We start from the raw sequence: 26,985 nt of genomic DNA, 5'->3' as shown, positions 1-26,985 counted from the left end.
TGGTAACAAGCATCCAGAGAGTCTTGAAGTAAGACTACACACAGCACTGTCTTTCTGATGAGGGGCTTTTTACTGCTTCCCCAGTCATTTGCTTGTCTGCCCGGTAAGAGATGGCCTTTATAGCTTAACCAAGAGCTGCAAAAGCATAAAACTTTAACCACTATTTTTTTTATCCTAGATTTTTTCCTAGAATATGTTACGTCTCACAATATACTCTACTAGCTGGACAAAAATTGCAAATTAGGCAGACCATGGAACCGTACACATTGGTTGAAAGAGGGCATCATCCATTGTTTTTCAACATCTGTTTCTCAGTTTTTATATAAAACAGTATGCGTGTTCAACACATTAAAAAGAAGCTTGTTTCTCAACCAATACAGGAAAGAGACAGGATTTAAAACTGCTCAGCAAAACTCTGTTGCAGCCTATACCCCACCGCATGGAAGGATATCAATTATAGATAGTGACTTGCTATAGCAGGGAGCCTGTACTGTCACACACTAGATAGACAACCATGGAGAATCATGAATCCTGCTATTAACTGGATGTAGTAGTGACGATGGATAGGCGCTGTAAATAAGACGGGGAGTAAGGATGGTTTAAAACACCTTGTCTGCCGATTAATGTATCATGAAAGCTACACTATATCAACAGTTGAAAGGTGTTTTTCAATTTCTCAGATGTCCCTTTGTAGGGTGGCATCTATGAAAATTGCATGTGGATACCTGACCTGCAATATTAAACTAGGTAACTTTGTTCTCATCTACTGACATAATGGTACAATTGTATCCAGAACACCGAATTTATGATGGAGGCATCATTATGGTTCTTTCTTTTATTATGTGGTAAGGAGAAGCTTGCCATGAATATTTATACAAATATTAACCCTGTATGCAAAGATACATGGGAACTCACATGACACTAGTATAAGCTTGTCCAGGATTGGGGGGAGCTCTGTTTTCTAGAAAACAGCACTACACCTGCTTGTAGGTTGTGTCTGCCATTGCAGTTCAGCCACATGCACTTCTATTAGTTTGAGCCGCAATACCAGGCAGCAGAACATGGACAGAAATGGACAGAAAATGAATACCCTTTTCTGGGATTGAAAAATGTTTTATATGTTGCTGGGGCAATGGTAAAATGCTAAGAATAATTAATACTCACCCTATTCACTGGCCACATCCTGTGACTTCTCGTGTCTTGCTGGTCTCTATTTGTTCCTACTTTGGAGAAGATATCTAAGCAGCACCTGCCCGCTCAGCTAATTCTGACTAAAAGTACTATTACAAGGCCGACAACCACCTAATCCTTTTAGTAAACAAGCGCCAATCTACTAGATCAGCGCTCATTTACTAGAAACGTCGCTCAGGCACTGCAGCCACCAGGACCGGGAAGCTGCGAAGCACAGGAGGGAAGACCGGCAGCAGGGAGAGGTAAGGTGTCAGGTGTTTGGGGAATCGTCAGCCATAGGCCGGGCATTGCTATTACACATAGTCATGCACAGTCAGCGTCTGGCGATTTTAGGTCCAAACCTAAATCAACGATCAGCCGATGATCATTGTCATCGGCTGATCGTTGTCTCTATTACACAGAGTGATAATTGGCCTGATTCGGCCGATTATCACTTTGTGTAATAGGGCCCTAAGATGGCTGGCTAAGATGGCTAATCATTGGCAGAGTGGGCAGGTCCTGCTCAGACATCCCATATCAGAAGGAGGATAGTGACCATTCGGGGACCAGTCGCTGGACAAGAAACTGAAGTGGACTGAGATGTTTGATTTGTTATTTATCTGTACCAGCTCCCCAAAAACATATAAAATGGAAAACCCCTATAAGCTGTCCTTGTTTGTTAGAATTTCCTAGCAGACATACATCTTGGTAAGATGCGTTTCAGACAGCTAAAATACATTTTAATGTTTATATTGTGGCTCAAACCTGGGACACCCATTGCTGTACTGACCCACCATGTGCAGATATGTTATGTATGTTTCACGCTGACCTTGTTTTTAATTTTTGTAAAAATCTCTGTAGTATGTTTGTTACAGTAGGTTAGTGAGATCTGTGCGACACATTCTCAGTAAATCCCTGCAGCATGTTCTCATACTATATGACTGGTATATTCCTGTTCATATTTTGAATTTTGTATTTTTTTCAACAGAAATTTCTCAATGTGGTAAAACATAGTGCACAATGAGAGAAAGATATCAGAACGTGTGCAGTTGCCTATAGCAATCATTCAGATGTTAGCTTTTATTTTTCAGAAGTCTTTTTAGAAAGAAAAGCTGGAATCCGATTTGTTGCTAAAGATTTGATACCACTCCCCCATGTGCTAAAAACTGCACTGTTTCTATGTGTATGTCCACATTATGGAATCCCAGCGGATTAACTGCCACAGATTCTGCAGCTTGCCCCCGCTCGTGGCCGCACGGATCCCCACTGGTCCCATAGGCTTCATTCTATGGTTTGGTAGATTCCGCCGGAATCTGCCAAACCATAGAATGCAGATGACAGTGTATAAAAGAATCATTCCTCTTCTCCTATTTCCCCTATCTCCCCCAGTAGAGGGATTCTCTTTACCTCTTCATCCCCATTCTACCAATATACCTATTACATTGCATGTGTTTACAGTAGGTGTACTTGAGTGTTAAACAATAATGAATTACAGCTACAGCGAATGATTCACACTGAATGTATATGGAAAACATTGTTCAATAAATCTAGATTTTAAAAGAAAAGATGCAGACAATGCGCTGCCTTGGTTCTTCCTTTGCATAAGTTCCCCATAAACAATAAAAGTAAATATCCCTCCCCTTTGCTTGAGGATGAAGAAGACTCTACGGTATTAAGCTGAGAGGTGGTCCAGAGGATGTAAGGGTCAGAAATGATTTTCTGCCTGAAGCAAACAATCTTCTTTTAACACAACTAATAATGTATTAAATTTGTGAAGAAGAAAAAGACGCTTTGGTTTATAGAAGAAGTCCTGGCTTCAGGTTAGTATTAATTCATGTTCAGCTTACTATTACTCAATAAATATCAAAGTCTCCTAGAGAAAAAAAAAATGTTTGCTGGCTTACAAGATCAGAGCCATTACAGTCTCTGCTGAAGACTTTATTGAATTTTGCAGTAAGCTTTAGCTGACTGAACAGGTCAAGCACCACAGCTAAGACTTCCCTTTATGCTTTGAAACTCATAAAGACCTCTCCAGCATGCAATGCTGCTAGCTAAGAAACTTGACTCAACACAGGGTCAAAGACCCTGACCTCTATGGAGAAAGGTCGCATAGCTTTCAAACCCCAGTTCCTGAATTCCATTAACTTACATGCACTAGCTGTTCTTGTGTGTCAAACTCTCTGGAGCAGGCTTCCCAATGGCAGTTTGTCTCATAGACGACTTCAGGCTCTTGTTTACTTTCATCTTTGTCCCCCTCCTCTTTCACCAGAGTCATTCCATCTGGCTGATCCTAGACACAGAGTTAAAAGATGGGAATGTTAAATTACGAGGAGCTTCCATGGAAAGACAGAGAGATCTGCCTAATAGCTTAAACTTTAACATTCCGTCAGTGATATGGATAAAACATTGACATAAATGTGAAGACATAGTATTATTAGCAGAAAGTTGTATTATTTCACGGGACATGCACATATTTTACTGAAAACCTTTAACATGGAAATCAAGATAAGAAGATGACAAGGAATTTAAAATTGTCTGCAATATATTATACTAGAAAAATTACTGTGCTGCCCAAGTTCTAAGTAGCCATCTTTTTGTGTGTTCACTGGATTTGGTCCAAGGGTGCCCAGATGCTAATACATACCAGTGTTGTTTAGGGGAAATTACTAGTAGCCCTATATACACAAGCAGATCACACTTGCCAATGAGAGTGTGCTGTATATGTCTGGCAAGGTCAGGACCTACAAAAACCTTCCCTGACACTCAATGTGCTAAATTTGTGGTCAAATGGTTCAGATGTTTAGATGCTAATAAAGCAAAGACTAATAATGGCTGATAATGGAACAACATTGAGCAAGTGCAGTTGAAATGGGCAGGTTTTTTTTTTGCAAAAACATATGGTAAATAATGAGCATGTTCATTATTTTAACGCCTGTACTCAATTATGGTAAATTTTCTCTATTGTATGTGTAGTGATCGTCAATTCCCCATTGACTTCAATAGAGCACATTAATAAATTGAGAATATGGCTGTATTTTTCACTGAAAATTGTGGATGTATTTTGATATTATTATACTGTTTGTGAACATAGCCCAATAAAGTCAATCGGAAATTGGAGAGCACTGCACACACAGTATAGAATAATGTAATTAATTACAAGCATCTAAATAAAGAATATGCTCATTATTTAAATGCTGCAAAATGGAGCATTTTCTTACCTGTTCACACATTTTATTACTGAAAATTGCAACCATATTTAGATTTTTTTTACTGTGTGTGAATATAGCTTAAGACCGTCTAGTCTAGATTTTATACTGACTAAAAATTAAGCTATGCTCAGACAATGTTTGTTTCTGACCGCATTTTCACCTAAAAATTTCATCTAAAAATATGTTCAAAAACAAACATTGTGTGTGCATACCCTGAGACAGATTTTGATCCTTTACACTCCCAATCAAAAGCTCATGTTCAGTGCAAAACACTATATCAGCTCCTGGGGAAGTGTAGTGATGTATCACCCATTGAGTGGCTGCCAATGTCTGGTTGCATCAGTTCTACTGCTGCAGGAAACCCTTTTAAATGTCTTAAGGGTGCGTTCCCACGTACAGGATCAGCAGCGGATTTGATGGTGCAGATTTGATGCTGTGTTCAGTTATTTAGTTACAGTGATATAAAATCTGCTGCGGATACGGTACGTGTTAACCCACCCTTAGGCAGCGGGGAATTCGGATGCGGGTGCGTACGGGTGCGCCCGCATCCAAGATCAGCGGCAGTGAACATCTTCTCTGACGCCAGCCATTCTGTGACCCGGACGGGTCATCAAACGGACGGTGTCTTACGCTGTCGGAACATGGCCTACCCTTGCGTTCACACGTACAGGATCTGCAGCAGTTTTGATGGCACAGATTTAAATCTGCAGCAGATCCTCAGCAGATTTGATGGCCCAGATTTGATTTGTATTGAATCTGCAACTTCAAACCTGCACCATCAAATCTGCTACAGATCTGCTGCAGATCCTGTACGCATGAATGCACCCTAAGGGTGCCTTCACACACCGGATCCGCAGCGGATTTAGTGTCAGTGCATCCCTATGAGAATACATACTCGCAGCGAGATTGACATCCCACTGCGTGTATGTAAGTTAACCTCCTGGCAGCCGGAGCATACATCACCTCCTCCCCGCTCCGGCTTGCTTCGGGGGTTCTCGGTAGGACGTCTTGCTCAGCCAATCAGTGGCTGTGGAGGGGCAGGCATGGGATGTCAATCCCGCTGCGAGTATGTATTCTCATAGAGATGCACTGACACTGGATTCGCAGCAGATTCGCAGCAAATCTGGTGTGTGTTAGGGGAACCCTAAAGGGGTTTTCTGATATAAACATACCTGTCCCCTGTCCACAGGATAGGGGACAAGTATGAGATCACGGGTGGCTCGACCTACGTATCCCCGAGGATCTGTAGATTGGTGCCCCAGCCCCTTATAAATGGAGCTGCCGGAAAGAGCTGAGTGTTTCTAAAAATACCCGAATACAGGCAAGAAAAGACATTTGGGGTGATTTATCAAAGGGTGTAAATTTTAGACTGGTGCAAACTGCCTACAGCAACCAATCACAGCTCAGCTTTCAGCTCTGGTAAAATTAATGAGCAGCTGTGGGCAGTTTGCACCAGTCTAAAATTTGCACTGTTTGATAAATCTGGGCCATTGTGTTAACATAGCCTAAATGTCCATTACATACAAATAATAAAAACTGAATTTTAAACCTAAAAAATATAAATAATATAGTAGTAAGTCATATATAATAATATATAAGTAAACATAAAATATAAGTCATAAGACATAAAATTAATGTATATCCTGAAAAAAATATCATAAAACATAAACAGAGATATTGATACCTGTATGTTCCCTGCAACAGGACTTGGCAGCTCATCCTCAGGCTTGATTTTAGACCGCTTATTGTGCATTGGATCTCCTGTACTGCTCACCGCAGACTCACTTGTTGGTTTATTCTGCTGAACAACAAGATAAGTTTGTAAACAACAGGCAACACCTAATGTACTCTACATTATAAATTTACCAGTGCAGTTTTTTAAAGCACACTTTTAGCACTTTTTTGTTATTTTTTATGTATATTTTTGTAACATTCTTAGTTAAGTTTTGTTCACACATAGTATTTCCGTCTTTGAAGAAACTTTGTAATCTTTTCAGCTTAGGTTAAAACATTCACAAACTTTATTGCATATTTCCTAAAATTGGCCAATTTACGAATTTTTTCTCATGTATATGTAGTGAGACTGGAATCATACAAGGCGGGAGTGCTGATGATCTACCAGTTATCATTTCCTTTCTGTCTTTTGGTCAGTCTTTCTTCAACTAAAACCAGGAGTGGGTTAAAAAACAGAAATCGTGCAATTCTATAATTTTGCTCTGTCAGTTCCTCAACTGGTTTTGGTTAAAAAAAGACTGACCAAAAGACTAATGGAAATACTGTGTGTGAACATAGCCTAAGGGTACAAACACACACAATGTATACGCAGCAGATACGCAGCAGATTTGATGGTGCAGATTTGATGCTGTGTTCAGTTATTTAGATCTAATCTGCTGCGTATCTGCTGTGTATCGCAGCAGATACGCAGGACTAAATAAGGCTCAAAAGGGACAAAAAAAAACTGAACTCAAGAACAAAGGGACATAATCTGAGCTTAGTTAGGGGAAAGATCCGAGGCAATGTGAGAAAATATTACTTTACTGAGTAGTAGATGCTGGGATCAAACTTCCAGCAGAATTCAAATATGGCTGGGATATATCCTAAGATAATAGTAAAAGAAATACAAAAAGGGCAGACTAGATGGACCAAGTGGTCTTTTTCTGCTGACAACCTTCTCTCTCTCTCTCTCTCTCTCTCTCTCTCTCTCTGTAGCAAGTATTAAGTATTATGTAGAATCTTTTCGAAATTTAGGCAATACATTAGGCAATTGTTAATTTCATATTTTCTTGCATGGTGGTTAGAGACAACATAATTCAAGTTTTCACTACTTTCTCCACAATATTTGTTTTTGGACTTGTCAGTGTAAATGATAAAAAGTTGAGATGGAGCTTTTATTTTTTTTAGCAGACAAACACAATGAACTATTATAGGTACAACTGGAAAAACAACACAAAAGGCAATTTGCCAAGCCTTTAAGCTGATGTCATCAGTTATTTTAATGAGATTTAAAGGGGTAGTTTAGCAAGCAAAAAAAAAAAAAAAAAATCTTTCAAATCAAGTGGTGCCAGAAAGTGCCAGAAATTTTAATTTACTTCTATTAAAACCTCTGTCTATGTCAGCAACTGTCCAGATCCCTAGCAAATCCTTATAGAAACCCCCTCCTGCTTTGGGCAGTTCCTGTCACAGACAGAGGTGGCAGCAGAGAGCACTGTGTCAGACTAGAGAGGATATCCCACTTCCTGCAGGACATACAGCCACTGATAAGTATTGGAAGATCAAATGGCACCAGTTGATTTGAAAGAAAAATTATTTTGCTTAAATACCCCTTTAAATACACAGGCCCATGTTCATTGTACTGCAGAATTACTGACATTCATGCTACATACCTTTTTTCCACAATAAAAATGTGTTTGAGAAAAAAATATACACAGGCCCAGATTTAAAATAGAAACTGGTATAAACTGCCCGCAGCAGCCAAACAGCTCAGCTTTTATTGTACCATAGCTGAAATCTGAGCTGTGAATGGTTGCTATGGGCAGCTTACATGAGTTTCTCTTTTATATACTTTGATAAGTCTGGGACATAGTTGATATTTTGTCATCAGTCTGTATCCTGCTGAACAGAATTATTTGCCTCTGTTTCCTACTTTTTTTTCTAAACTATTCAAAACATGTTAACAAAAAGTAGAGATATGACTGTGGAATCAGACTGCACAGGGTTTGTTTGTAGCCTTTGCACGCTGAAATGTCTGCAATGCATATGTGACACATACAAATAGTAGGAGCCTTGAAGTCAAAACTTCAAATTTTTTTTCCATATGCAATAAAAACTTTAAAGTACAAGAAGTACAATGTGGCCAGCATGTACAGTAAGCATAAACACTTTGAACAGCAATCTCAAAGGTTCACTTAGTAAAGAAACATCATTTATCTCCTGTTTAGACTGAGTAATGTGTGGCCCATAACGATGGTTTTACCGGCCACACAAAAGATCAGATTCCACTGGCCGATGATCTGGTGACTAAGCTTTCCTAGGAACACTCATTAACAATAATCGGGCTGTGTAAAGGGACCTTTAATGTGTGGTCCCACAATCTTGCCCATATACCGTAACATTCAGTTATTACTACCCGGCAGCCATATATCAACCTCTTTAATGCTTTACTATAATAAAAAAAAACAACAAAAAAAAACTTTTGACAAGTCCCACAGAAGTTTTGATCATGGTATCCCATGCTAGGAACTCCACCAATCTCTAAATGCAGCGTGGAAAAAGAATGCGGTGGAGCACGCCACTCGCCAACTCGGAGCTTGATCCGTCTTGTTAGAGACAGATGCCACATACCTGTAATGGAACCCATCACCTGCAATGAGCTAGAGCGAGCAGCAAGCCAGGGAATCGAGCGCACTGCCCTGACTGCTTTCTACTCGCACTAACCATTCCACAGATCTTTACAACACTGTTAAGGTTTATTTGCACTAACCATTCTTAGGCTATCCCTGGCTGCAAATGAATGCTTATCTCGATCAGTGCCTTAAAGACTTGAAGTGTCTTTACACGGCACAATTAATTGAGCAGCTGGCCTGCAGGTACAATGCCTGTATAGTTCCTGCAGCTACTTAAATAAAATGCTATTGTCAGCACATCCCTGGCAATAAACAATGATTTTTAGCGCTGCTCAAAAGATGTGCGATCAGCTGACGAGCAAGGGTTTTCCCTCTTCTTGGCTGATGGCTGACACTTTTAGACATGCCGATTATAGGCTGAATGGCACTAATGATTTATCAAGATGGGTAAGTGATTAATCTACTTACCCAACCATGCCGTAACGAGTGCTCATAGTTAGATGCAGCAACACTGACAGAGCAGGTTTTAAAACAGTTTAGTTTAGAGCAGTTTGGAGGCAACATGTAATCACTGTATGGTGGTAAGAGAACAGTTTTACAAGAAAAGTACTGTATGTAATGGGGCTCTTGATACTGAGTAGGGGCACTTTCAGGACATTATACTGTGTGTGTAGAGCACTGATTATGATAAAGTAAATTCCTTACAGGGAGCCATCTACCCTAAGGCCAGCCCTGGTGTAAACACACCATGAAGCTATGTCAACAAAAGGCAACAATGTCGGCACTGTCCCAGTGTTATGAAACAAATATAAGGACCTCCACGTGACACTCCCTTCTACGATGACACTAAACCACTCGTAGTGTCTGCTATAAAAGTCCAGTAGTATCTTTACACCAGAGGATATGATAAAGGCGTCACTCACCAGATTCGGTAAAAGATGCTTTATTATGACAGTAAAGGCATCAGCAACAGGTGCTTTCCACAGAAATACAGAGCGACATCCGTTTCATGTGTAAAACCCTTCTTCTCGGCTCACAAAACTGAGAAGAAGGGTTTTACACGTGAAATGGCCGTCGCTTTTTATTTCTGTGGAAAGCACCTGTTGCTGATGCCTTTACTGTCATAATAAAGCATCTTTTACCGAATCTGGTGAGTGACACCTTCATCATATCCTCTTGTGTAAAGACACCATGAGGCTTTTTTCACACTACCTTTGCAAAAAAGCACGGGAATAGCCAGTTATCGCTCCAAAGAAGGAAAGCCTGTGTCTAAGGGGTGCCTCCCAGTGGGGAGTTCACCAAACTAACCTGATACGTAGCCCCTTAAGTCCCACTCAGTTGTGAGTATTGGAACATAAATAGGGAAATACCAGATTGGCCTCCTTTGTGTCAAAGTCTAACTCTGTACTAAGGGGACAGGGTGGGCACCACCAGGTAAAGAAATAAATAAAGCTGGGTGCAGCTGACTACCCTAGGCGCAAGACAATGTGAAGCAAAAGAAGGACAGAAGGAAACTAGGGTAACTAAATCAAGCGCACACCAAAATGAAGTAGAACAAGAATAAACTTTATTAAGTACCAGCTGAACAAACAATATAAAAACATCTAAAAATCCCCGAAAGAGGGGAGACAAACTGCAGAACCTATGAATAAAGGTGAAACTGCACTGCTACAGTGTTCTGGGCCAAGAAGGGCCCCCCAGGCATGGGACTCAAGAAAGGGGGAAAGAAGAATATATATAACTATGCGATCACAAACAATGTTAAGAAAGATGATAGGAATAATAATCAGGAGATCACAAAAATCATAGAAGTCATACCCTTAAAATATATCACGTCCCCATGTAGCAGAAAGGAATACCCCACGCGTATCGCCGCTACATTGCGGCTTCGTCAGGAGTCCTGGAGTCATCTTTCTTAACATTGTTTGTGATCGCATAGTTATATATATTCTTCTTTCCCCCTTTCTTGAGTCCCATGCCTGGGGGGCCCTTCTTGGCCCAGAACACTGTAGCAGTGCAGTTTCACCTTTATTCATAGGTTCTGCAGTTTGTCTCCCCTCTTTCGGGGATTTTTAGATGTTTTTATATTGTTTGTTCAGCTGGTACTTAATAAAGTTTATTCTTGTTCTACTTCATTTTGGTGTGCGCTTGATTTAGTTACCCTAGTTTCCTTCTGTCCTTCTTTTGCTTCACAAAGTCTAACTCTGTGGCGAGTATTGCGACGTGACAAGGGTTACCATGGCTAGGCATCTATCCACAGACAGCTGTTTCAGGGTATTTGCCCCTCGTCAATGTGGAGAAGGATTCTGGCTACCAAGGGCAATGAAAAATAGACCAACAAAACACAGCAATCACTGAGCTTAAGGATCTCCTTGAGCTCAGTGATCTCTGTGTTTAGTTTTTTTATATTCACACTACATAGCAATGGACGCTGTTCACACTACATAGCAACGGCTGGCTGCTGGGCTGCATTCAGGATGTTCCTGTAGCTGATACCTCTGTATCAGCGGCAGGAACATTTTTTTTCTAACATTGACTTGCAAGCACCGTCATGTGTGCCCACAAATCAATTAACCATTCACTTCAATGGAGGCACATTAGATCGTGTGAACAGCTATTATTTCCGGAAGCTGTTCATTGAACGGCTTCCAGAAATAACAGGCAGGTACATTATTTTAACGTCTATGCTAAATAACACATACCATTGCAATCAGCATCCTTTCTTTAATGAAAAAGAAGGTTGTGTGAACATAGCCTAACACAGGAAAACGAAATGTGTCCATATTACACATATGAAAGTGTGTTACTGGTTTACAAGGTTTACAATTGCTTAACTGCCTTATTGATGACTATAATGCCTTTGAATCTAGACTCTACAGGATAGGATAAGATGTATATGTCTACATTTGTAAAATGAAGTGTCTTCCTTTGGAAATGCATCATGCTAACTTATACAGAAGCTGGTGTATGCTTAGTGATGAGACTGGTGCCTACAGCTGTTCATTACCAATGAAGACAAGAGGCAGAAGGCTCCACTGACAGTTAATTAGGAGCCGGGTGGATTCACATGTTAATATAATGATGTGCATAATGTAAGACATCCAGGACATGGGCACATATACAGCAAAAACAATGGGCCAGACAGGAATGATGTATGTGAGTATAATGTATGCTCCGCATAACTCCTCTACAATCCATCCTACAGCTTTGAAGTGATAGCCTGGGATGGACAGGCAAACTGACTTTGATACATGAGTGCAATCACATTTTCATATTAGAAAAAAAAAATCCATTGATGTGTACCCATAACAAATATTTCAGAAACTTAGCCTTAAAATGTCGTCTAGAAGGTAAATCTGCAAATCCAACTGAACAAGTTTTCCATTATATTTTAAATATGTATAGCCCTGATCTTATTTGCATCCATAGCAAATACATGCAGGATATATATATATATATATATATATATATATATATATATATATTTGCTCTCAATTGAAATAAATGGACATTGTACATTTGTTGTACGTGTAAGAAATATACCATCTATCATGCTTATAGGGCTTCAAGTATGGTGCAAATTATATTTAAAGGGGCATTCTAGAGAAATATTTTTACTTTACTGCATTGACTGGTCACTGACGTCATTTCCACTGTCAGCTCTTCCTGCTCTTTAAACACACAGAAAAGTCAGCTTAGCCACGGGCAAAGTCACTGCTGCAGCCAGTGAGTCACTGAGCAGTTTTAAACCCTGTACCCACAATAAGCAATACAAGTGATTTAAAAAGTTGTCTAACCCCTTCCTGACAGCCCCATGTAAACAGATGTTACAGGTAGGGGAAAGGAAGTATAGAACAAGCTCAGAAGCAGAGTCTGCACTATACATACCTGGTGTCTGCTGCTAACCAATATCAGTGATCCTGTTGATGCCAGTCATTTAACTCATGATAAATGCCGAGATTAACAGTGATAACAACATTTAGCTGGTTGTCTGACATCTTGTCTGACAGGACCATCAATGGCAGCCCCACAATGCATCCTTGCGCCATACCAATCTGTTACCATGACAGCCAGAAAATCTGAAGGCACCTGTCACTCCCAGTTATTGCTCATACAATAGATAGACTACAAGGCTATGTTCACACTACATATATTTCCGACCGTAGTGCGAACCGCGAATATACGCCCGCAGTTATGAGGTTAATGCGTACCCTGGAAAGTATACGATATACGGCCGCACAATGCACACTACGTATGAGCCTACGGCCGGATCGTATACGGCACCGTGAAAAAAGAACAAGACCATTGTTTGAGGCCGGAACTGTTCCAACTCACGGCCGTGGATTTCAATGCGGCCCCGAACGGAATGCATATTTTTTTTCTGTTTTGCAGTATAGTTTTTGTAATGTAAGATGTAATTTCAAGGTAAAATTGGTCACACACAAAACAAGCCTTCAAATGGCACTGTAGATGAAAATACAAATAAGTTATTACAAAGGAAGGAGGAAATATATATAAAGTCATATTGTGCTGGCAATGACCTGCCAAGCGGTGGGGTATATTTTGCTATAAGTAAAAAATCAGTTCTTTAAAATCATTTGTTAAAAGCAGAAGAATTGGTAAAGTATAAGGACCTGACTGACTAGGGCTAGAGTGTGACAGAGGGACAGCTGGGTCAAAGCATCTCCATACTGGGTAGGTCTTTTGAGGCATACCTGGTATACAGTGACTACCAAAAGTGGTCCAAGAAAGGGAAACGAATGCATCCTATCTCGTCTGATCCGATAATAAGCTACTTCATCCAATTTAAGTGAAGATACATCAAGGATGAAATCTCACCTGTATGACCTCTGATGGACCCACGCTGACCTGGACTGGATTCAAGACGCTAGGAATTCCTGGAACGGTTCTCTGGCTGGGAAATGTGGGTGCTGGATGTATTAGTGGGGGGCTGTGTCCAAAAGCTGAGCCTATACTATGTTGCCTATTTATTATATGTTGATGCATCTGTTGCCATGATACTGGAGTAGGTGGATACGTAAAACTCAATGCTGGGCTGAAAAAAAGAGAAAAGCAAAAAATAATATTACAAAAGGTACATAAAACCATTAAGTTTTAAATGTTATCATCTTTGCATAATGGTACATTAAATATAATACTTTACGAGTAGATGGGTGAAAATATTGAAACCTAATATGTTGTACATAGCAGAAAAAAAAAGCTCACTGTAAAGGGAATGTAACAACAGATAATGACCTACTGTGTAAATCAAGTTTTTATGTAACACATATTTTTATATCTAAAATAAACTTTCAATCTTGCAGTTTGCATTCTGGCCACTAGACTTATAGCTAAATTAAGACTTTCTTTTTCTTCTGTGATGGTGAGTAGCGGGCTGCTGGAAAGTAATCTGTACAGAATTGGAGCAAAAGCAGACACCAGTAGATAACAGAAACAATGGATAATGTCTACAGCTCAGCCTCCCTCTCCCTGTGCACTGACCTTTGCACAGGTCACAGAGGTCGCAATGCATGCTTACAAATTTGTCCCATGCAAAGAATAGAGTCTGGAGATGTTCATTGTCCCTGTGTCTGTGAGGCTTGCTGTAATGCATGTCACTAAATGCCGTAAAAAAAACAAAAACAGCTCAGATAAGATGGCTGCCCCCATAATGTACTAAAAGTGAAATGAAAAGAAATTCTATCAGAAAATAGAAATAGATTAGAAAAAAAGAATGTTTCCATATCAGACACTGATCAGTACAAACAAATCTAGGCAATACAGTCCCTTTAAGGATTTTTCGAATACACCTGATGAAATGGGAGACTGTTTTGGTTCACACAATAAAATAAAAGCTAAATATGACTTTAATTTTGAGTGAAAATATAACAGTGCATGAACAGATTTTGCTAAATCAGGTGGTAAATAAACATGTTTATTATTCTGATGGTCGCTTACAATTATTACTGTATACAGTGTGTGCACTGCCTATTGATATAAATGAAGTGCATTACTATATTATAAATACACCCATATTTACCTTTATTTTATGGTTTGTGCAAAGCCTAAATCTTAGAATGTGAAAATCCCTACATAAGTTTCCAGATCACATTATCAGGAAAGAAAATCATTTGGTAAATGTGCCTTGTGCACAGTGCTTGTCATATCACTTATTTAGGGAGGGGGGCAATGGAAGGTTCTGCTCAGCCAGAATGTCACCTAAAAAGAATTTCCATCACAGCAGCTTGCATTAAAATCTGCTGTAAGACTGCTGATCAATGGATTTCAGTGTGGGGATATTCCAATGGGAGATCCCGTCTCTCTCTTCCAGTTTAACATCATTAAATGTCTATTAAAGCCCATTATGCATGCTAATACCTGTCATCACTTCATTACTCCTCTGTGTTCCTGAGCCTACGGTTCAATTCTGAGGAAAATTATATTACAGCATAAAGACTTCACTCTTCAAGCAGGCATTGCCAAACCACTCTTTATTGCACGCTTCTCAAATAATTGTTCCCAGTGATACACTCCAATCGCTAATAGGAGATAACAGAAAGTTATGTTTAATTCTCACATTTTATTCTTAATGCAACTCTTTACCTTCTAGCTTGATCTGGTTTATTTCTTTTATTGGAAATCTTTACCGAGGTTCACCGCTTTTTTTTTTTGCTTTCAGGTTTTAGCTTTCTAAAGTTGTCTTTATATGTGATATTAGTACTGTATTATTCCTATATAACAGATTTATCCCTACATTTACTGTACATAAATTGCCTTGTAGGAGTTATAGAGGTAAGGCCACTCAATAGAAGAGTCGGGGAGGCCAGACTGTAAATAGCCCCAATCTGGAATGACTGACCCTCCAGAGCATTGGATACATTGACTCAAGTCCTCTTCTTACAGGCTGGAAGCACACTACACATGAGCCAAACCCAATATGGTGGGACCCCCAAAGAAGCCTTCTTTCACAGAGATACATGTTGGGCTCTTTCACCTATATAGAACACTTATTCTTCTTTAGCTTTTTTGCTACTCTCTACATTCTCCGATATTTATTTATTTATGGGGAAACATCTACCTTACAGGGATCTCTGTTCTTTAGATCTTCATCCCTTTTCTGTTATTCTGCTACGTGCTCCTGTTTATTATAAAGTATTTTATTTCCATGTGTGTTATTTTGTTGGTACCTACAAAGAATAGGGGTTTAGTTTTGGGCACCTCCACCTTCATGGTCCTACAATGTCCGTACAAGTGGAGATTGAACTTCTTTTACAGATTGCAGCTATTAATATTGCAAAGACAGCCTAAAAAGCTAAACCCCATCAATAAAAGCAAGTGGTGGTGGGTTAGTGATGTAAAACCTACTTACAAGTTTCTTTCAAATGAAAATGAGAGACCTGTTGGCCTTGAAGGTGCGGCAAATGTACATTTGAATGTTTGTGTGTTTCTTTGGAAAATTCCTTTGTTAACTTTTTTAAGTTTTCCTGATTCATATGTGTCTACATGCATCATTAAGTATAGAGATAGTAAAGGTCCACTGAAGCCTCTTTTTTTCTACAACTCTACGACGGTAAAAATATTAGATATTCTTCAAGTAGAAAGTTCTTTGATAACCCCAATTTGCATTAATACTCAAAGGCTGGGAACCAATGTAGAAACTACTGCTGCGATACTGCTGCTGCAATAAAAAATAAAACCCCCATCCATGTAGGAGGGTCTATTTGAATAGGAGTCAGGCATAGTTCTATGGGACAAATGTACCATCTGCGCATTTTTTGTGATTGCATTTTTCTTTTCTGTGCTGAGCAAAAAAACCTGGACCTTATGCAAAATGTATTAATAGGCGCAAGGTCCTTGATGAATCTTGTGCATTTTTTGTGCTAAAACAGCTTGGCTAAAAAACAACGTCAGGGCAGGAGTGGAGTACTGGAGTGCAATTTAGGAGTAGGAGTGGAGTACTGATGCGCTAATATGAAACAAAGGCCCCTGCAAGCGTAAAAAAAGAAAAATGGTACAGTCAGCGCATGCTGCTTAAAAGTAGCGCAAATGCCTTTATAAATCTTGTGCAAATATTTACGCTTTGAGCAAAAACTTATTATTGGCCAAAATAGTAGTGCAAACTCAATAATATATGTACTCCTATATGTTTATTATTTAGTGTTCATTTACCCAGGGCAAAGATTCTGTTCTGACCAAATTGCTGGGCTATCTTAAATTGGCACTGTGTGCACCATCCCCCAGAAAACAGTGGAGCATGTCTGGCCAGCCTATTTACTTAAGGCTGTATTCCACGGCCTGACTCTGAGGAGCAAACAAGCACTGTGAGCGCTCGTTTGCTCCTCGTTCCCCGCTCGCTGCTGCCGCGTGTAATAGCAGGTGAGTCCAGGGAGGGCCAGGGGGAGCTGCGGGGGGGCTGCCCGGGTGATCGCTGATCATCCGGGCAGCCCATAGGATATAGCGGCGGTCTGTCACCACTGCTCCTATTCCATGGAGCACCGGCAGCAGATCGCTGCTATATAAGTGGTTTGTCTTTCAACATGTTGAAAGACAAATGACTTCAACGATCAGCCGACATGAACGATGTCGGCTGATCGGTGCCTCCTATTCCACAGAACGATTATCGGCCGTAAGACAATAATCGTTCCGTGGAATAGGGCCTTTAGTCACACCCTGGCTCAGTGGGGCTCACAGTCTATTATTCTTTATAGGGGTATTTTCAAAAACCATTTTGCTTTTGGACTGAGAGGGAAAACTAGAGAATCAACACCAGTTTGGGGAGAACATAAATTCTATAATTATTTTGGTAAAGTTTTGACCCCAGGCTAAACACAACAATCACTGAGCTCAGGCAGAGGGAGAGTCTCTCAAGTTACAACTCTCAAAACACAAGAATAGCCAGATATCCCTCCTGGGAAGGAAACCTGTTGCTAAGGGGTGCCTCTTAGTGAGTAGATCACCAAACCATCCTGATATGCAGTCCCTTAAGTCCCACTCGGTTGCATATATTAGGATAGAAATAGGGAAATACCAGGGCGGCCCCTTTTACATCAAAGTCTAACTTAATTGTGAGTATTGTGACATGACAAGGGAATTACCTAAGCCAGGTATCCATCCACAGACAGCTGTTTCGGGGAGAGATTAGTACTCATTCAAGAGTCTATATTGATGCCTTGCCCCCTAAAAAATTTGAATATGTAAAAAAAAGGGCCTCAGTTATGAGTCTGACTCAGTTTTGAGTATTGCTACATGACAAGTAAAATACCAAAGCCAAGCATCCATCCACAGACAGCTGTTTCAGGATATTGCCCTTCATAAGTGTGGAGTAGGATTCTAGCTAACGGGGGCAATATTTGGTGATCTCACTAGGATCTCACTAGAGGCACTCCTTAGCAATGGGTTTCCTTCCCAGGAGGGATATATGGCTATTCCCATATTTTGAGACTGGTAACCGAGGCTCCACTGACCCCCTTTTTTGCATATTTAGGCTAGGTTCAGACTATGTAACTGTGCGGCTGTATTTGCGGCTGTAATTGTGCGGCAGTATTTTTGGTGGTTCATGCGTACGCTGCACAGTGCACACTATGTATGAATCTACGGCCCTATCGTAAACGGACCCGTAAAAAATGAACAAGGCCATTGTTTGCGGCTGGAAATGCGGCCGTGGATTGACAGGCGGTCCGTACGGAGTACTTCAAAAATAGCCGGCAATGATGCCGAATGCCGATGCCTCTAATTGTTAATATATTAAATTAATAAAACACATTTTCTTTGTAATAAAGTCCCTTTCGTTGTTCAATAATTTAATTCTAACGAATCCATCATTTTGCAATTAAATATACTAATAATTATAATTATACTAAATATATATAAATAAATGTATATTTATATATATATTTATTTTTTGACAGTATATTTAATTGCACAATGATGGATTCGTTAGAATTAAATTATTGAACAACGAAACTGATTTTATTTCACTGAAAATGTGTTTTATTAATTAAATATTAATTAGTACAGGAAGCTCCAGTAAGCCGTTAATTCATATTGCCGGCAAAAGAGCTTTCTGTACTAATCATCACTTTACTTTAATTAAAACATCAAATGTTTCTTCTAATTATGTTATCACAATAGCATTATTAGAAGAAACATTTAGAATTATATGTGCGCTCAGCTGATTGGCTGATCGGCTCAGCGCACATATAATTAGTGGGTCTGCAGCACAGTGACTTCATTGTGCTGCGGACCAGCGAAGAGGATACATCGGGGTGAGTATAGAGCTCTCCCCACCCCCTCCCCAGCACTGCACCCCTCCCAGCAAGGAAGGGGGGGTCACTTAACCCCTTCCTTGCTGGGATGGGTGCAGTCTGACATCAGTCTGGCCCCCAAGGGGTTCAGGGGGATGCAATACATCCTCCCTTAACCCCTTGGGGGCCAGACTGTAAGCAGCGATCTGTAAAGATGCTGCATACTGTAAGGAGCACAACACCACTCACAATGATGGGTGTTGTGCTCCTGTTTGTGTGTTTTTTGTGTGTTTCTCCCTTTTTGTTTTTCAGATATCGGTATCCTGGGGATTACGTCGGATTCTGTGGACTACGTCGATGACCAGCGGTTGTTTTTTTTTTTTTGTTTTTTTTTATAAAATGGTCAATGAGGGGTGTGGGGGTGTTTTTATTTGAATAAAAAAATGTTTTAACTTTTGTCTTGTCTTTATTTCTTTACTTTATAGACTTAGTAGTGGAAGCCGTCTAATAGACGGAATCCATTACTAAGTTGGGGCCTAGTGTTAGCCGGTATAAAATGGCTAACACTAACCCCCTATTATTACCCCAGTACCCAATGCCACCAGGGGTACTGGGAAGAGCCGGGTGCCAGTGATCCCGAAAAGTCAAAATTGGCGCTCCTGGACCGGGCGGCAGCAGGCTGGTAAGATTTAGGCTGGGGAGGGCCTAAACCAATGGCTCTTCCCACCCTGGTGTTACCAGGCTGCTGTCGTTTGGTTTTTAACCAGGCTGGTTATAAAAATAGGGGGGACCCTATGCGTTTTTTTAAAATAAATAATAAAAAAAAACGCATAGGGTCCCCAATTTTGACGCTCCGGGACCACTGGCACCCGGCTCTTCCCAGTACCCCTGGTGGCATTGGGTACTGGAGTAATAATAGGGGGTTAGTGTTAGCCACTTTATACCGGCTAACACTAGGCCCCAACTTAGTAATGGATTACGTCTATTAGACGGCTTCCACTACTATGTCTATAAAGTAAAGAAATAAAGACAAGACACAAGTTAAAACATTTTTTTATTCAAATAAAAACACCCCCACACCCCTCATTGACCATTTTATAAAAAAAAAAACAACAAACAACCGCTGGTCATCGACGTAGTCCACGGAAACCGACGTAATCCCCAGGATACCGATATCTTAAAAACAAAAAGGGAGAAACACACAAAAAACACACAAACAGGAGCACAACACCCATCATTGTGAGCGGTGTTGTGCTCCTTACAGTATGCAGCATCTTTACAGATCGCTGCTTACAGTCTGGCCCCCAAGGGGTTAAGGGAGGATGTATTGCATCCCCCTTAACCCCTTGGGGGCCAGACTAATGTCAGACTGCACCCATCCCAGCAAGGAAGGGGTTAAGTGACCCCCCTTCCTTGCTGGGAGGGGTGCAGTGCTGGGGAGGGGGAGGGGAGAGCTCTATACTCACCCCGATGTGTCCTCTTCGCTGGTCCGCAGCACAATGAAGTCACTGTGCTGCGGACCCGCTAATTATATGTGCGCTGAGCCGATCAGCCAATCAGCTGAGCGCACATATAATTCTAAATGTTTCTTCTAATAATGCTATTGTGATAACATAATTAGAAGAAACATTTGATGTTTTAATTAAAGTAAAGTGATGATTAGTACAGAAAGCTCTTTTGCCGGCAATATGAATTAACGGCTTACTGGAGCTTCCTGTACTAATTAATATTTAATTAATAAAACGCATTTTCGTTGAAATAAAATCAGTTTCGTTGTTCAATAATTTAATTCTAACGAATCCATCATTGTGCAATTAAATATACTGTCAAAAAATAAATATATATATATATACATTTATCTATATATATATTTATTTTAACAGTATATTTAATTGCAAAATGATGGATTCGTTAGAATTAAATTATTGAACAACGAAAGGGACTTTATTACAAAGAAAATGTGTTTTATTAATTCAATATATTAACCATGAGAGGCATCGGCATACTGCAGAACCCCGGTAATAGCAATTCATGTAAACTGTTTCCCTGCTTTCCCAGATGCATCCAGAGGTGTTTGCATCAGTTTCTTAAGATTTTATTTGTTATTTTTAGTTGAACCAGATTTCCAAGTAAATGACCATATGTTTTCAGCCGCATGTCTATTTTTCCCACGGCCGTAGTTTCATCCGCACATTTACAGCCGCATAAAAAATACAGCCGCACACATACATAGTGTGAACATAGCCTTAAACTCAGACTAATACAGAGATATCTGTTCATGTACTGAAGTTGTAAAGCCTTCCCTACTGCATTTACTATATATTTCAGATTATATACTTCAGTATGACGTTTATCTTTCCTGACTGCTATATAAAATAGTGAATGGTCAGTACAGTGCACTGACATTGAAATGATTTGTTTTTCTCCTCCAGATCAGCAACCACTTCCAAGATAAATGAACACCTCTCACACTCAGCCACATTAGATTAAAAAATACACATCTTATAATTACAGGCAAATTAACTCATTAAAGCAAATATTTCCAACAATGTTCATTACTATGCCTCCTTGATAAAGCACAGCCTAAAACAGGACTGATTCACAGTAATTATATTACTATTATTATGACTTGCAAGAGCTTTTTGCTGTTTAGGACAGAATATCATTAGAAATACCCTAAGAGAATGTTGGCAGTATTTGAACAGAACTCTTTTCATTTTACTCGCCGCCACTTTTTTTTTTTTTTTTTCTCTTCATAATGCAAAGCCCAAACATGGGGAACACAGTAATTGTTCTCTGCAAGAGTCGGTAGGAAATCAGTAATAATGTTCAGTTATTACAAGCCTATAGTCCCTGCCAGTGTTCCTGAAAGGAACTATGAATGATTACAGGCTGACTTTGCTAAGGTAACCACTACGGATGATTGATAGGGCATTAATCAAAAGATGCATATCAGCTTCAGGATTTGTTCACAAGCTCCCTTCTAATAGCTGATTTCATGTTCACTGACTTCTATGCCAGTTTGCTCAATGTATTCTTCAATGTACAGTACAAACCATTCATCACACGGCACAATGATTTAATGCTCCCTCTTCCTTTCAGTGAACATATATTACAAAGTGTAACTACCCTGTTCTGTTCATTAAAACGTTGGAAAACAATGTCATGTGTGGATTTAGAAGAACATTCTGCATTGATAGAGAACAAATGTTCACTGAAAAATAGGAAGAATCCTTCACTGAATCAATACAGTTTGGTATTTATTTTAAGAATTTCATTTTGCCAATTTTACATAAATTATTTACCTGACTCCGCTCTTAATTGCTGTCATTTACAGCCCCCCCTCCTCTCAGCTCTATATTCTGTAAAGTTACTTTTTCCTGTACTAATGTTGAGTCATTAGCTACCCAGCTAGTGTGACCAGGAGCACAAAAAACACTTCCAGGTAAGATGAAAGGTTGTAAAAGTTATTTAAAAAAATCATTGCTCATATATGTATATAATAATTTGAAGCTGTTGTCCTATGTTTCCAAATTATTATCTTTCTACGTTTCACTATACTCAGCTATAACAAAGTTGGTGTGCATACTCAACTAGCACTCTATTCAAAGAAAGACACTTGGGACCCTCATTCCTGTGTTCAATGGGGGTCCTAGCAATTAGACCCCATTGATAAGACTTTGATCTTATATTCTGTGGACAGGTAATAAGTTGTAGTCTTGGGAAAATGTCTTTAAAAAGGCATTCCAGCGCAATAAAATAGTTTAAAAATCAACTTAAAAGGAACTAATCATGGTCAAAACGGACGCGCTGCTTTACATCTGCTGTTATAAATCCCCCAGAACTTTTCTTGAACATGTACGTTTGAAATCTTCCTGAACCGTATGCTAATTATTGCTACATGTGGGCCATGTGGGCCATACTCACCTGTCCTGATCCTCTGCATATCCTGGTCTGATGGCTCCTGGCCCCTGCCATCTCCTTCCTTTTACTCTAGCCAGTGATTGACTGAGACACTTGTTGCTGAGATGATGTGTCACAGGAAGAATAAAGCAGCAGGGACCATCTACCCAGGAGGGGATAATGAGAGGTAAGAATGTTTTTTATTTGTAGTGCACCCCTAGACCACTTTTAAACAATTTTATTGTATCGGAATGCCCCTTTAGGTGTTTATTGCATATTAGCTTATCCCATCTTACTGCCAATTCCGTTGATAATATACATTATGTTTTAAGATGGGGAAGCTTCTTTATGTTTCACTATTATAACATAGGTATGGGGGTTATCCTGTCAACATGATAAAAGGAACAAATATTCTTCATGCTTAAACAGTAGTCAACATTTACTGCTATTAAATTGGGGATAAAATATAATGTTGTTACTTTAATTTCCTGGCTAAAAAGCATTTTGTGCAAAAATGTGTAACTTTTGTTGGTTTAGGCTGCTTGCTTATAGGGGACCTTTTTGGTGGGAGAGGGGTCTCTCAAGGTCTGAGGAATTCACCACAACTTACTCTAGGAGCTGTTGGAACTTATATAGAAAGCTACACCAGTATATTGCAATTGGGACCGGTCCATGAAACATTCCTTCCATTGTTTCCTATTTATGCCTAATGTTGAACCACGTTGACAGCATTCCTGGCTTCCACGCCCAATAAGGAATTTTATAGCCACCCAAAATATTAGTTAAAGCACATCAAATAGCTCCTCTTTTACATAAAGGAAATGTAGATTCTTGTGGGAAGAATAAAAACAACGGAAGAAAGAGGTAGCAATCATGCTACTATAAACCCAAGAAGACGGGCAGCTCATTATGCTCTTACTGACAGCTGCAGATGGGAAGAATTTATCATCTCAATCTACTTCTGTGCAAAATTTTCCTCTGTAATAACAAGGCAGAATTTACACTTTTGCTGGGTCATAGAGTCTGTGGCTATTAATCCTTTGCTACAAATTCATTTCCAAATTAAAAGTCTTGCGATTCTACGTTGCAATAAAAAATGACAGGGAATAGTAAACATCACTAAACATTTACTAAGGTAAATGAAAACGCCTCTAAAGTTTATAGAAGTCTGAAATGGTTTCTGACACTTTTAGAATTCTGATTTGTATTTGCTGAGTAGTGATGAGCGAATAGTGAGATATTCGAATATTTGATATTCGTACTAATATCCTGCGAATATTCGAATATTCGATCGAATATTCGATCCCATTAAAGTCTATGGGAACAAGTATTCGATTAGTGAAAAACATCTATTTGACCATTTGGAGGGTGAAACCGGAAGCTGGGGGATTTGAACACTTATCGAATATTTATTGAATATTAGCAGGATATTTGTACGAATATCAAATATTCGAATATCTCACTATTCGATCGAATATCTATTCGATCAAACAGTATTCGCTCATCACTATTGCTGAGATTAAATGCATGGGGATTGCAATGTAAGATTATCTAAGAAAGACGATTATATAAGAAACAACTTGCTTCAGAACCGAACATAGTTCTGATCGCTAATTTAAGGAGCCATGAAAATAAATTCTACTAATATCATTCTACCTGTATGTACTGTACATGACATTTTCTGCAGATACATCCAGTACAGCAAGTCATGCATCCATTACAATCAACTAAACACATTTTGATCACCCATCAACAAATTTGGACCCGCCTTAATCAGTGATTGGCTAAGCAGGCATTCCCAGTGCTCGAGTCGATCCGAACCCAAACTTTCGGCATTTGATTAGCGGTGGCTGCTGAAATTGGATAAAGCCCTAAGGCTATGTGAAAAACATGGATATAGTCATTGTCTGTATTCATATTTTCCAGACATCCTTAAGGCTTTATCCAAGTTCAGCAGCCCCAGCTAATCAAATACCGAGCGTTCGGGTTTGGATCCACTCGAACCCGAACCCGGTTCGCTCATCTCTACCTGTCACCATCAGGCTATGTTCACACAACGTCAAAAGTAGAAAAAAGGTGGATGATTTTGATATTTAAAAAATGTCAATGCATTGAAGTCAATGGGAAGACGAATGTCCAATGCACACAATGTATTGAATAATGGACCTTAAAGGGGTAGTGCGGCGGTAAAGAATTATTTACAGAATAACACACATTACAAAGTTATACAACTTTGTAATGTATGTTATGTCTGTGAATGGCCCCCTTCCCCGTGTCTCACCACCCCCACCCGTGTACCCGGAAGTGTGGTGCGCTGTACATTACCTGTCAAGTGCCGACCCCCGTCTCCGATCTTCAGTCAGTGATGTCTTCTTCGGCCGGCCGGCGAACAGCCCTGACTGTTCCGGATGCCGGACGCCCTGTGCAGCGTCATCCGATGCTCAGCTGCGATTGGCTGAGCATAACTGTGCTCAGCCAATCGCGGCTGATGACGTAACATACATTACAGACATAACATACATTACAAAGTTTTATAACTTTGTAATGTGTGTTATTCTGTGAATAATTCTTTACCGCCGCACCACCCCGTTTAATACCTCGGACGTCAAAATAATAAACATGATCATTATTTTCGGCCGTCTTTTGCAAACAGCGGACGTTTAATAGTTGTTCACACAGTCTTTCTTTTGTCACCGTTTTTTCTCAGTTTTTACTATTAAATTCAATTGACTTTTTAAATTAAGCCTCATCCAAAGGGCAATTAATAACCCAAACCAACAGCCGTCATCGTACTAAGGGGAGGCCAGACAGCTAAATGACGCCTGTTATTTTAGACTCAAAATGACGGACATAATTTTAAATGGAGCTGAAAAAACGTTGTGTGAACATAGCCTCAAAGTGACAGCAACAAGGGGCTGGATATATGAGTTTCTACTATTTTAGATAATGACTTCTCCCCTAACCCCTCTTAGAAAAATGTGTTACTCCTAGAAAAAAAACATCTAATAAATCTGACATATTTTACAACCACTTCAGTATCATCAGTGGTAGTGTTAGGTAATACATTTCAACAAAGACAGTAGTTTCTTCCTATATTTGGCAGATCAGGCTGTCTGGAAGTCTCAAGCACTGTCAATCTGCTATTTGCCTTGTATAGCGTTTTAGTGGTATGATGTAAAATGAGTCATAGCTCTATTCCTTATTAGGCCAGTGTGTGGAGAACTAGCTGCATGTACATGACAAATATGCAACAGAAAATAATAGCACCGCATGCAGGGAACAGGACAAAGACACAACTCCATTGTGCTTGAAACATTTGAGACTAAAAGAGACTTCTGGAAAGATTTTTCTTTCTTGTGGGTCAGTGAACTGCATTGTAATTTCATTAAGATGTGGAGTCTCAAATTGCCAACTTAACTAACTTAGAATAATAATGCAGCTAAACATTAGACCTCATGAAAGTCAAACTTTGTGGCAATGCAGATGTGGAATTTACCAGAAACAGCTGTGATCAAACTTACAATAACTGATTGTATTCCTTTAACTAGGATTTTTTTTGCCCGTTGAATGCATTTATCAACATGCTATAAAATAAGGCAGAAATACATGAATCCATATTTTTTTCTGATGTAGGCTCTGTTTCCATCTGGATTTGAGGCTGTATTTGGGACTTCCACTACAGATTCTATCATATTTGAGGAGTTCCATTATATGCCGTTGGTATCTGTCGTACAATAGATCCGGCATTTTGTCAATTTTGTTGTTCTTCTCTTATGATGGAGAAGAACAATACAACTGACAAATCTAGATATGAGAATATGTTCATATAACCACAGTGGACCCCAAATTTTAATACACTTACAATTCAAGGCTTTAGTGTTTCTGCCAGTTTTGTAGACCACTTGCTTTAGGAGCGAACTACATACCTGCCAGAGCTCTGATAGGGTAACCTGCCATGTGCCAGGTTCATACATCCTCCTGAAAATCATCCTGAAATCCAGTAGCTATCACTCCAGCCACTGTGAATTAATTTAGGCTGATTCTACCTGTTCTGTAGATAACACTATCAGCAGTGTCCTCATTACTATGAAAGGCAGGATTACAGTGACAGGTAAC

The 26,985-nt window shown here is 39.6% G+C and overlaps 1 protein-coding gene across 2 annotated transcripts in view; it reads right to left on the bottom strand.

Moving 5' to 3' along the window:
- Window positions 1-26,985, bottom strand: part of GLI3 (GLI family zinc finger 3) — a 180,713-nt gene that overhangs the window by 27,090 nt on the left and 126,638 nt on the right. For both annotated transcript variants that reach the window (XM_069958403.1, XM_069958404.1), the window contains exons 8-10: window positions 13,562-13,778; window positions 6,064-6,180; window positions 3,320-3,460 (exon numbers count right to left, since the gene is read on the bottom strand). In XM_069958403.1, coding sequence (XP_069814504.1) covers window positions 3,320-3,460; window positions 6,064-6,180; window positions 13,562-13,778 — 475 coding nt within the window. The remainder of the gene's footprint in view (window positions 1-3,319; window positions 3,461-6,063; window positions 6,181-13,561; window positions 13,779-26,985) is intronic.

Source organism: Dendropsophus ebraccatus, chromosome 2, assembly GCF_027789765.1.
Source record: "Dendropsophus ebraccatus isolate aDenEbr1 chromosome 2, aDenEbr1.pat, whole genome shotgun sequence".
In the NCBI taxonomy this organism is placed as follows: Eukaryota; Metazoa; Chordata; class Amphibia; order Anura; family Hylidae; genus Dendropsophus; species Dendropsophus ebraccatus.
Note: the sequence above shows the minus strand (reverse complement) of the source record. Positions and strands in the feature narration are given on the sequence as shown.